Genomic DNA, 13,124 nt, shown 5'->3' with positions numbered 1-13,124 from the left:
ATGATATTGGAAGAAATATCAAACCATTACCTGTGGGCCACATGGCTTTCCAAAAAAGTCACATTCCAACAAAGTGCTATTGTTGAGATAAAGACCATTTTTTTTTTTTTTTACAAACTCCGTAATGCTGAAGTTTTGATAACTTGCAAAAAAATCAATAGCGTCTTTAAAGCCAGTATAATTGGACCTGATTTCCTGAAGATAGAGGACGTTGGATACAATATTCCGTAAGAAAAAAATAATACTAAATTTGGCTGTAGCATCTGTTTGGAACCTATTAGTAGAAATAAAGGCAATATTTAGAAGAGCAAAAACTTTCTATTATCTAGTAGACACATTATCTAGGGGCCAAACATCTGGCCCCTATCAACTTCTCAGGCATATCTGCTACGCTCTCCTTCATTCAGAACACATTCAAGCAAAATTGAATCCCTAAGAAGTCTTTGTCACATCCTGCAATTTACCTTGTATTTGCACATACAGTTTCATTTACCTAGAATACTTCTCAGACATTGATCTGGATACGTCCTAACGGATCTTCGAGACGCAACATGAAGAGAATAGGAACGCGAGGTCACTAAGAATATAGACTTAGGGGCTAGATTTCCTGAGTTCAAATCCCAGCTCTGTCATTGTTGTGGCTTTGTGCCGTGCCCATGTGCTTATGTTGGAACTATTTTCCAACATCTTCTTCCTTGGATTTATCTGGTTACAATCTGAGGTCATCGTAGGGTCGGAGCTTTGGTCTGGTACACACATTGTTGTAGATCTCCTGACTCAACTTGTTGGTGTGGGACAGCAGCCAGGAGCTCCCTGGCCTCCTTAAGCTTCTTCAGATCTTGGGTCAAGAAAGAGTACAACCTGAAGAAGGTGCCAGCTTATCCTGTAGGTCTCCTACACTACCAAGATCAGGGCTTGTGAAAAAGAGAGACACGCATTTCTAGTCTGTGATTGTTTCCTTCACTTCAGATCTATTTTCCTTTCTGACTGCTGATGTTGCTGACTTCAAGCCCAGCTGGATTAAAATTGGTCCATGTAAATTAAAATTAAGTCCATGTAGTGGACTTAATCCCCAGAATAAATCCCTTATTCTGCGTCACTCACAGGGCTTCTTTTTCTCTGATTGAGCCCTGATTGTTACAGCCACTTAATGGGATGACTTAGCCAATTTCTTCCTCTCACTGTGACTCAGTTTCTTCACTTGTAAAATTGGTGTATGTTAAAAAAAAAAAAAAAAAACCTGTCTCAAAACGCTATTTTGATGATTACGTTATTTTTCCTAAAAAATGTAGAAGAGTGCCTAGAATACAGTGAGAGGTAGGTAAATATGCATTAAATAAATGAATGCCTCATTTATGGTCAAAGTACTTTCCTGGCAACTAAAGCAGAAGCTATCTATTTGCCCTAACTACAATAAGGATTTTGTAACTCCCTTATTCTGCTAAGCAACTTCGACCCTGCCTTATGTATGGTTGTTTAAATGTATACTCTATATTCTTTTCAAAATGTGATTGGTATTTCATACTTTGGATATTATAAATCTTGAAACTGAACAAACATGCTCCATTCAAATTTACTGCGAGAAAGCATAGAATAAATGTGTATCCACCCTTGGTAAGTAAGTACACAGAGCTATGTGGTGCATAGTTTGTGTGTATGTAACCACACTCTTGGACTTCCTTTATGTCCCAGATTTTATATTATATTTTATCTTCACTTCCAATTATATTTTATATCCTTTTGCTTTCTCATATAAGCCACGTGAAACCCTTTCTCGGTCAGGGTAGAACACACACAAAACCAAACATAGAAAATAGAAAACAAACCCAAGCCAATATACATCCTTTCAGAGATGAGAAACTGCTTTAATGGCCAGGTCCTAAGATAGTGTCTTATTTACCCAGCTTTGACCCTTGCAGGGCCTGTCTTAAATCCACCAGCCCAGGTTCTAGAATCCTATACATAGCCTCCTATGACTTCCTCTTCTCTTAAAAACACAGCTAACTCATGGTGGTATTCTACTAAGTGTATTACAGCCAACAACCTTGCTTTTCTTGGTCAAAAGTATTTGTAGTGATCTTTGAGGAGTTAGCCATCTACATTTGCAGAGGATTTGGGGGAGAATCATGGTGTTAGCCCTAACTGAGGGATGGACCTTCCACTTCCTTCAGCCTTCTGTCTCTCTGAATGATGACAGCATACCAGGGATCAGCTCCAAAGCCCTGCAATTTTGGGTCAAGAATCATTACTACTTCATATAATGTTCACCGGATTCTTTTCAAAAGGATTGTGCAGAGAAATGAAGGAATTACCACACGTGTAGGAGGTATGAATACAATAGATAAAAGGAGTACAAGGGAAGGCGTTTTAAAATAATCTTTTAAAATGTTTTGTATTACATAATAATAGTTGAGACCATGAGGGTGATTTAAGCAGATGAACTAAACTTAATGAATAAAGCCTACCAATATTTGGAACAAAGGAAGTAAAAAAAAACTGTGAGACATATTGTTCAGCATAAAACCGAAGGGCCTTGCTGAGTTTATTTTCAACTTTAATTCAAATTTTAAAACCTTCCTGTGTCTAATCTTTCAGAAACCTTGCTTAGTTTGAGTGTACTTACTCTTTTATTTAACATACACTGGTAAGAGGCTAGCAAAAGAAAACATAATAAAAATACACTGATTTGTTTAAACAAGTTAATAATTGATAGCCAGTCAACGAATCTGTCCTTCTTGTGTGGATTAATGCCCTCTCACTACACATCCCCAGGTTATGTAACCCAAATGTATATGCTTCATCTGATGTCCAAGTTGATGCCTGACTCAGCCCTTCACTGAATCCCACCAAAACAGATTTAAGTCCACCATGCATTAACAAGAAATGAGTCTTTTCCAGATCGTTTTATGGAGAGGAAAAAGGGGGAAGAATGTCTGCTGGTTGGATCTCCTAGGAGCCAATTTTAATATCTTATCAGATCTCTCACTAAAATAAAATCTTTGACACGTGTTCATTTTATATTTGTATAAGAGTCATGCTTTCATCTTTTATTTAAAATCCCTTAACATGTCTTTGTTTTTTAAGCGTTTATTTATTTTTGAGAGGCAGAGAGAAAGCATGAGTGAGGGAGGGGCAGAAAGAGAGGGAGGCACAGAATCCAAAGCAGGCTCCAGGCTCCGAGCTGTCAACACAGAGCCCGACGCAGGGCTCAAACTCACAAACCGCAAGATCATGACCTGGGCCAAAGTTGGTCACTTAACCAACTGAGCCACCCAGGCACTCCATATTATATTCTAATTATTGTAATAGATACAATGATTTTCTCTTTTTTGCTACTAATTTTTGAAAAATTTTATGTGGTAGGAACCCTTAATATGAGATCTACTCTCTTAACAAATTCAAGTATACAATATTGTATTGTTGATTATAGGTACAATGTGGCACAGCAGATCTCTAAAACTTATTTATCTTGTATAACGGAAACTTTATGCATATATTTTTTAATGTTTTTATTTATATTTGAGACAGAGAGAGACAGAGCATGAGCATGGGAGGGGCAGAGAGAGAGGGAGACACAGAATCTGAAGCAGGGTCCAGGCTCCGAGCTGTCAGCACAGAGCCCAATGCAGGACTCCAACTCACGGACTGTGAGATCATGACCTGAGCTGAAGTCGGACGCCTAACCTACTGAGCTACCCAGGGGCCCCTGAAGCTTTGTGCATATTGATTGCTAACTCCCCAATTCCACTTCCTGTCCCCTCAGTCCTTAGCAACCACCATTCCACTCTTTGATTCAATGAATTGGACTATTTGAGAGACATCGTATAAGTGGATTCATGTAGTACTTGCCTTTCTGCGACCGGCTTATTTCGTTTAGCATAGTGTCCTCAAGGTTTATATTATAAGGTTTCATATTGCAGAATCTCCTTCTTTTTTAAGGCTGGATAATATTTCAGTGTATGCACATATCACATTTTCTTTATCCATTTTTCTATCAATGGGCATTTAGATTGTTTTAGATCTTAGGTATTATGAATACTGTTGCAATCAGTATGGGAGTGTCAGTATCTCTTTGAGATCTGTTTTAAATTCTTTTGGATACATACTTAGAAGAGAAACTGCCAGGTCATATGGTAAATCTATTTTTAATTTTTTGAGAAGCCTCTACACTGTTTTCCTAGCCAATGTTCCCTTATGCATTCCCACCAACAGTGTACAAAGATTCCAATCTATTCAGATCCTCACCAACACTAGCTGTCTTTGTTTTTTTGTTTGTTTTTGTTTTTTGATAATAGACATCCTGACAGGTGTGAGGTGTATCTAATTGTGTTTATTTGCATTTCTCTGATGGTTAATGATGTTGACCATTTTTTTTTTCCATATAACTATTCTCCATTCGTATGTCTTCCTTGAAGAAATGTCTACTCAAATCCTTAGTACATTTTTTAACTGGGTTATTGAGTTTTGTGGGGTTTTTTGGGGGGGAGGAATTGTTTATATCTTGGAGATTTACCTCTCAATGGTTACTTTTTTAAAAAAAATAATTTTTTACCAGTTATGGTTATTTCTCTGAAGAGAGGATCTGTGAAATTCCTCACGCTGCCATTGTCAAAATAGTATATACATTTTATTTTAAGAACAGATCTCTTCAATCAGCCTTTGCTTATGTTAGAACACAGACCATTTAACATAGTACAAGGCAATAGTATTAAAAATCTCTGGGGGATGGGGTTGATTTGCTTTTACTCTTTGGGACCTTGATGCACACCTTGACACATATCTAACAGTCACACAATTGTGCTATAATATCTAATATATATTGAACACCTGTCCAAGGAAAACCCCAGGAATGAGACAAAATGGTGTATGTGTCACCTCATCTGATGCAACAGGAAATGGGTAGACAACGCCATATCATTTTACACATACAGAAGTTGAAGCTAAGATTAAGTGATTTGTCCATGATCAAGTAGTGGATCAGTGGGGGATCTTAAGGAAATCGCCCTCCCCGTCTCTAGGGTAAATCCAGCATGTGCTCTTCCAGGCCATCCATTGGCAATTACAGGGCTTTTCTGGAAGGCGTCATGGGGCACAGCCACCCTCCTACAGGAGACCTGATACAGTCATTGAATTGCAGTTTTCTGGAGGGAGTTGTAGCTAAGGACTCAAGAACAGCAGAGTATTAAGCCAAGCGTAAAGCTCTTCTGAGCTTCAGGCCCCGTGTGATGGCACAGGTCACGCATCCATGACACTGGCCCTGCCTTGGTTACCTTGAAGGTCTCGTTATGTACACATCAGAACATTTCCTGTCTCCATACTACTTTCGCACAGTGGCTCCCTCTTCAGGTTCTTCTTCACCTCCATCTAGGAACTGCCTGGGCATCCTTGATACTCAGACTTCCATGACACTCCAGACCGAGACTGTCCCCTGTCCCCTGTGCTTTCAGAGCCCCTGCACATACCTTTATGGTACTGCACAATTATCATACACACTGCATGGTGACTGTTTATGTTTCTCTCTTTCTTCCTAATCAACAAACTTTTTAAGTGCAAGGATCCAGACTTTTATCTAACCACAGGATTTGGTGTGATGCCTAGTAAATAATTGTGGAAAGAAAGAAGAAAGGAAAGAAAGAAAAATTAAAGAAGAAATCAAATAAGCTCCTTTGCCTTCCTAAATTTGGGTTTTTAGGTATAATTTAAGAACTTCAAAGGTTTTATATACATTAAATATCACATAGTAAAACCTAACTTATTTTATACAAGCAAGGTTACCCTAGCAAGGTGATAGAGACCTATCACTACTAAAAGAGTAATTGTTACCTGTTTAAATGGCAAAATGTCACAGCCGGGAACTCGATCTTTTCCACATACTGAACCTCGGTGGACATCGTGGTGGACCATGTGAAGTAGCTGACCAAGCGACTACAGACCTGCCACACCACGAGTGACACTGAGCCACCACCAACCAGATCAGCTTGCGAATTTTGCTCTGGCTGCGAACAAGGTTGTGTACTCCGTGGAAACAAGTGGAGATGGCAAAGTCATGGTCGACTTCTTCCGGTCATTGGCAGATGGCAGCAGTTTCTTTGAGAGGCATAGCTTTATCTTTTCCAGGAGTCCTTAAGTTGAGCAAAATAATGAAACAAACACAAGTAATGAGTTAGAAAACCTTAATGCAATCTGTGAGAAACACAACCCAAAGAAAAGTTGGAACAGGTTACCCTTTTCACCTTTTTCAAAATCCATCTTGAGTTACATGGTTTCTTTAGAAACTAAGTAGACGTGTTGATTCCATGGGTTGAATCGAATGGGATGCTTACAACTCATAATCTTTAAAAGAATTAGCTCTCAGTTTTGAAATACAATACTCCCCCCCCCACCCCCACCATGAAACACAAAGTCTCTTAGATGTCTTGAGCAAAATCAGGCCGATTCTTCTGAGAGTTATAAGTGGGGTTAAAAAGCAATCTTTAATCTTTGACTTTTAATTGATCTTCAATTAATCATAGTCCTACAGTAACGTGTGTGTGGCTGAACGTAACCTCTGCAGCGTCACAGGCGTCGAAACACAACTATTTTACTTCAGTTGGTTAATCTAATCAGAATGTTTAAAATCGTGTTATCAGTTAAGCAATCTATTTTCAACCTCTTCAGAAAGTGAGTTTTTTCAATACTGTCAGTAATAAATCAACTCGTGTTTATTTATATTGATTGATAAGGGCTGGTGAATGTGGCCCTAAATTTTTCCTGGCAATATATAACATATTCTGAATCTTACGTTGGAAACAAAAAAAATTTGTTTTTATTTTTCTGTAGAAGACATTCAGAATTTCTTCGCTGAAGGAAGTCTGAAATACAGCTCAGAGGGTGAGATGGCCTTTGACATGGAAATAGCATTCGCCTGGTCAGGCCTGGCCTCTTATAACCTGTGCTACTGTTCAGAAACTGTGCCGAGTTTCTTAATCTTTCTAGTAAGCGGTTCCTCTTCCATCAGATGGGAGAACAGTATTTGCCTCATGAGTTTGTTGTATTAAATAAGACAATACCTGGGGATAAATTGGCACATCACCTGAACCATGCATGAAAAGTACTCAATTAGTATTACCTATTTTTATTATTCTGCTAATTTAGTAGTGCTGTGGCAAATGGCAAAATATTCGGGGATTTTTAAACATTGTCTAAAATTCTCATTTAAGAAATGAGTTCTTAATGGCGTCACAAATGCTTATAATTAAGTGAATTGACTTATATTTTTTGCTTCAATTCAAGAAGTATCGTTTGTTTCAACTGGTCAGCATTTGTTTCTAAAAGGTTGCAAGTGTGGCTTATCATTAAATCATTACTTAATACATCATAGGTCCCAATCAATTAGCTGAGCTTACATCATGATATATAAAAGGCACTTATAAACATTTTCTAAGGGACTCCATTTCATTTGTAAAGTCTTAGGACACAATTACAAATTATATTATGATTATTTTACAGACTAGACACTAAGCAGGAAATTATGTATTAATCTGAGTAGCCTAACTTTAGACAAAAATTTTACAATTGTCCCACGTATAGTTGCTTTTAATATTGAGTTAGGCAATGTATATATAAAGTAATTGGCCCAGTCCCAGGGCAAAATTAGAAATATAAGAAAAACTATTGTGGGGCACCTGGGTGGCTCAGTTGGTTCAGCGTCCAACTTCGGCTCAGGTCATGATCTCACAGTTCGTAGGTTCAAGCCCCACCTCGGGCTGTGTGCTGACAGCTCAGAGCCTGGAGCCTGCTTCGGATTCTGTGTTTCCCTCTCTCTCTGCTCCTCCCCCACTCGTTCTCTGTCTCTGTCTCTGTCTCTGTCTCTGTCTCTCTCACAAATAAACATTAAACAAAAAAAATTCTTTCTCTTTCTCTATCTGCACCTCTCCCCACTTGTGATCTCTCTCTCTGCATCTGTCTCTAAAAAAAAAAAAAAAGCTCTTGTTATTTTTATTTCCTATCAAAATAAATTAACAATGCTCTTTTGTGCGTATTACTTAGCCATCAGTTTACAAACACAAAGAATGAACTCTTACTGAAGGACAACTCAGTCTCTGGGCATCTGGCACCCTTCCTACTCCAGGGCCCAAAGCTGTTAGAAGGGGAAGAGTGATCTAGTAATTAGTAACTGGCCAACCAAAGTATTGCCAGTTGCCAGCATACCCTGAAAAAGCAAAGTTTTCAGGTGTATCTGTCAACTTGTTTAATATAGATCCATTCCTTGACAATTACTGCGGTTTTACTGGAATATTCTTAGTCATTTGCGAAGACTTTAAAAGAGTTTTGGAAATAATTATTATTGCTCATGAATAGTGAAGAAACAAGGTGAAATATTCCTATGAGGAAGGTTAAAATTGGTTTACTAAATGACACACCAGCCTGAAAGACAAAGCAAACGTCTTACTTTCCTGACTGAAGTAAACCCTACAGAACAACGGCAAGTGGCCCTTGCATTGAATACTGATCTTTAGAGAAGCATTTTAAGGAACATCAAACAAGTTTTACTGTATTTAAAAGCAAAGCAAAACAAAACAAAACAAAACAAAACAAAACAAAAAACTTAGAGGTGCATGATACATAGAAACAACAACAAAAACCCAAACAAGATAAAACCAAAAAATAGATCCTAGCATACAGTGATATTTCACAACTATTTTTGTTTGACTCCTTCATAGAAATTACTTCATTCCTACATAACAGAAACTCCATTACTTCTATCCAAGTCATATCGGAGATCAAATTTCCCAAATGGGAAACATAATCTCCCTTTCCCCTGGCTAATTTCTAGCCTGTGGGAATGAAAATGGTAACTGGAGGAGTTCACTCCTTACCTTTCTCAGCATAGGCTTTTGGTTTCTCAATCTGCTTCATTCTCAATTTCAGCCTGTGGCGTCCTTGAGGTATATCCAATTTTCATTCATAACCGTGTTCATTTTGTGGCCTTTATATAAAATGCACCAATTGAGGTTGTAAAACGTGGGGGCAGTATAAATGTTTGTGTTGCTGTGTTTTGCCTCATAAAACACATAATCTGCAAACCCAAAATGCTGGCAGAACCAGCTATGAGTATTTATGGACTGACGAGAGGCCATCAGAGAGGGAAACAAAATACATAACTGGGAAATCTTTTTCTCTGAATGAAAGAGACAATCCCTACAGATATCTTTGGTTTTAGAATCACCCCTGACCAGCCTCGTTGACACTTAGGCGGTGTACCTGGAAGAAAATCTCTTTAGCTTTCGTTTCCACCTCTCTCTTTCTACCACTTTGAATCAAAACGTGGTTGAAATGAAATTTGGGGGGTAGAGAGGCCTTTTCCTGGCTGAAGTGACTTTCTTAGTAACAGAGGTAAGCTGTTTTAAACAGAAATAGTAATCAATGAAAGTAACAAAATAAAACATTAGAAAATTTCTCCTCAAGAAGTAATGATTGCTGAAAGCATACAAATTCAATAGAGCACACAGGCCAGTTATTTGTCCATATTAACATTTTTTGAGAAATTATATTAAATAAGAAGTGAGAAAATACATTGTTGTGTATAAATGGCACCACCTATTGACACAACTGAGGAACTGCATGTATCACTACTCTGAGCCTTTTAGAATTTTATAACACTGACCATGAACATGGTTAGATATATTTTACATACAGTTTCTTGGAAACTCAGTACTGTAACCTGAAACTAGTGTTATATGGAGGCAAAGTAAGAAGTTTCAAGGGATGTAAATGAAAATCCTGGATACTTCCCCAACAATCAAAGATTTCAGGAAGAGGGTCAGTCTCATGGTGGATAAACTTCTCCATGAAAGATCTCTTCTTTGGGGTTAAATGACAACTTCAGTTTTTAAAATTTAGGTATTCCTGAGAGGAATAACAGCTACTTACCTATTCACCTTGCCTTCCTGGCCTTCCTCCCTTTCTTCTTACCATCTCTCCACAGCAGCTGTTGGAGCCCTTTGGTTAGCAAGGTCACAGATTACAGTGTTAAATAGGTCTAATTATTTATATCCTGTATTTTCTATCCTATATAATCCTATTATTTATATTCTATAAATAAGGTAATTATTAGTTATCCACTGTTTGAACTTCTTTTTTTTAAATGTTATTTATTTTTGAGAGAGAGAGAGAGAGAGAAGGGGAGGGCAGAGAGAGAGGGAAACAGAGAATCCAAAGCAGGTTCCAGGCTCTGAGCTGTCAGCACAGAGCCCCTCGGGGCTCCAGCTCACAAACTGTGAGATCATGACCTGAGCTATAGTCCGATGCTTAACAAGCCACTGAGGCGCCCCACTGTTTGAACTTCTAAAGGCAGAGTCATTACTTGATTCAAGTTGAGAACAGACTGGTAAGAAGTGGGGCTAATCCAGAAAGAACAGGTCAGGCAGGCAACAATAATAAAGAAGGTGGGTGGGGAGAGGGGTTCCTATGAGTGTGTGTGGTGAGAGGAGGGGAACAGGTGGTGAGGGAAGCAAAATCAAGAGAAAGACCGTCTTCCAAAGCTGTATTTTATCTGCCTTATAATTTAACCAAGGCTCAAAAATAACTAGCAATTTTCCTAACGTTTCTTAATATCTTCACTTCCATGTCACTTCCTCTTTCTTGGAGCCCACACTTTATTTTTTTTTTTTAATTTTTTTTTCAACGTTTTTTATTTATTTTTGGGACAGAGAGAGACAGAGCATGAACGGGGGAGGGTCAGAGAGAGAGGGAGACACAGAATCGGAAACAGGCTCCAGGCTCCGAGCCATCAGCCCAGAGCCTGACGCGGGGCTCGAACTCACGGACCGCGAGATCATGACCTGGCTGAAGTAGGACGCTTAACCGACTGTGCCACCCAGGCGCCCCTTTTTAATATTTTTTTTAAATTTTTTTTTCAACGTTTTTTATTTATTTTTGGGACAGAGAGAGACAGAGCATGAATGGGGGAGGGTCAGAGAGAGAGGGAGACACAGAATCGGAAACATGAGCCCACACTTTAAATAATTGTTTTTAATGTTTATTTTTGAGAGAGTGAGAGAGAGAGAGGGAGAGAGTGGAGGAGGGACAGAGAAAGAGGAAGTCACAGGCTCAAACCCATGAACTGTGAGATCATGACCTGAGCCAAAGTTGGATGCTTAACCAACTGAGCCACTCAGGTGCTCTGAGCCCACACTTTTAGTTATTTCCCCACATTGCCTTCGGGTGTTAGAGAGGGAGAGAGACAGGGAGAAAGAATGAAACAGAAAGGAAGGAGAGCAGGCAAGATCTCTCCATTTCTTGCCTGTCTTATACTTAATAAACAAGAAAAGAAAGAAAATCATCTTCTTATTTTTATTTGCTCAAACTTGTCCCTCTCTTCTGGGACATTTAAATATGATGAAAGTATCTGTTCCTGCTTGCGCTGATGTAATACCTCCTCATCTCTCTCCCTCTTGTTTTAAATTTTTTTTAACGTTTATTTGTTTTTTGAGAGACAGAGAGAGACAGAGCATGAGCATGAGAGGGGCAGAGAGAGAGAGGGAGTCACAGAATCCGAAGCAGGCTCCAAGCTCAGAGCTGTCAGCACAGAGCCCGACGCGGGGCTCGAACTCACTAGCAGTGAGATCATGACCTAAGCAGAAGTCAGATGCTTAACCAACATAGCCACCCAGGTGCCCCTCTCCCTCTTGAAGACAAACTTCTCAATGCTGATTTCTTCTCTCTTTCTCTCTTCAGGTGAAAAATACTTAACCATCTCCCCCACTCGATTAGCAACTTTTAGTAAACTTAAATTCCATCCTTTCTGTCTGGCGAGAAAATCTCCCTTTCATTTGCCTTGTTCTTCCCTGTTTGATTGAAATCAAAGCCCAGTGTCCTTTCCACAGTTATCCCTTATATCTTCTTCCTGATCTGAATTTCCTTAACTCTTTGAGGGATCTCCTTAAACATCAGTACAGAAATTTCCACTTTCCTTTCTCCTACTTTCCAGGCTTCTTGTACTTGTTTTGCATAGCAAGTGCATTTGCTAAAAGATAAGATTTTTCAGACCCCGTCCAACACCACCCTACAACATGCACACACACAAAAGTGGGTAATTACATGGCAAAACAAATGCAGTGAGGATCTAGAGCATTCTGAACTGTCATTGTACAAGTAGCACCAACAGCAGAAAGCTACTCATTATTATTGATAAACTCAAAAGATAAAATAAAAGAGAATGAATAGGAAAGAAACAAAACCTTTCATCTGACCTCAAATTTGAATTCAGAACATAAACAACATTAATAATTTTATGCAGTGTCCAGAGAAGTATATTCAATTAAATATACAGAGAATATGCAGTGTCCAGAGAAGTATATTCAATTAAATAGACAGAAGTATATTCTGGCCAGAGAAGTATATTCAATTAAATAGACAAGTATTTCCTATTTATTCTATTTTTCAGAAAATCTTATGTGTTTTTCATAAAAATGTCGATCCTATTGAATTGGCAGATATCTAAAGTTATTTTAACAAGTCATCTTTGGCTACTACTTTTAAATTTAGCTTTCAATTAACACTCTGTGTTTTACATTTTGTTTAGGACAATGCATAACCATTAATGGTGATGCATTTTTTTTTTTTTTAATTTAGACAGATTTGGAAAAGCAGTATAGGATCTGCAAAGGAAGACAAGGTAAAGAATATGTTTTCTTTTACTGGAAATAGATTTTTTCCTTAATAATTTTGGAAAGAAAAACCAAAGAGAATTTAACAACTTAGCATGTTTTCAATAAATACTTTGATAGTGTCTTGCTTTGGTTTGTAATAATACAAAAAGCAGGACTGATACTGGTATTTTCTGTTATATCCTGTACGTAAGCATTGTTGGTTAGTGGTTTTGCATTCATTGCAATATAATCTTTTTTTAAAACACTAAGTGGGAGCCTGCGTGGCTCAGTTGGTTAAGCATCTGACTCTTGATCTCAGCTCAGGTCATGATCTCACACTTTGTGAGTTCAAAGCCAGCGTCACACTTTGCACTGACAGCATAGAGTCTGCTTAGGATTCTGTCTGTCTCTCTTGCTTTCAAAATAAATAAAGAAGCTTAAAAAAACACTAAATGGAAGAAATTAGCCACTGTGATCATATCTATTCAACAC

General features: G+C 38.3%; 1 protein-coding gene across 1 annotated transcript in view; it reads right to left on the bottom strand.

Moving 5' to 3' along the window:
* The window catches only part of ASIC5 (acid sensing ion channel subunit family member 5), a 29,598-nt gene extending 20,700 nt beyond the window's left edge, over positions 1-8,898 (bottom strand). The window contains 5 exon segments of the mRNA XM_042935217.1: positions 31-274; positions 5,824-5,962; positions 5,965-6,054; positions 6,057-6,122; positions 8,859-8,898. Coding sequence (XP_042791151.1) covers positions 31-274; positions 5,824-5,962; positions 5,965-6,054; positions 6,057-6,122; positions 8,859-8,898 — 579 coding nt within the window.
* Between the last annotated feature and the right edge of the window lie 4,226 nt (positions 8,899-13,124).

The sequence above is a fragment of the Panthera leo genome, chromosome B1 (genome assembly GCF_018350215.1).
Source record: "Panthera leo isolate Ple1 chromosome B1, P.leo_Ple1_pat1.1, whole genome shotgun sequence".
In the NCBI taxonomy this organism is placed as follows: Eukaryota; Metazoa; Chordata; class Mammalia; order Carnivora; family Felidae; genus Panthera; species Panthera leo.
The sequence above is the reverse complement of the archived record's forward strand: the minus strand, read 5'-3'. Positions and strand labels throughout refer to the sequence as shown.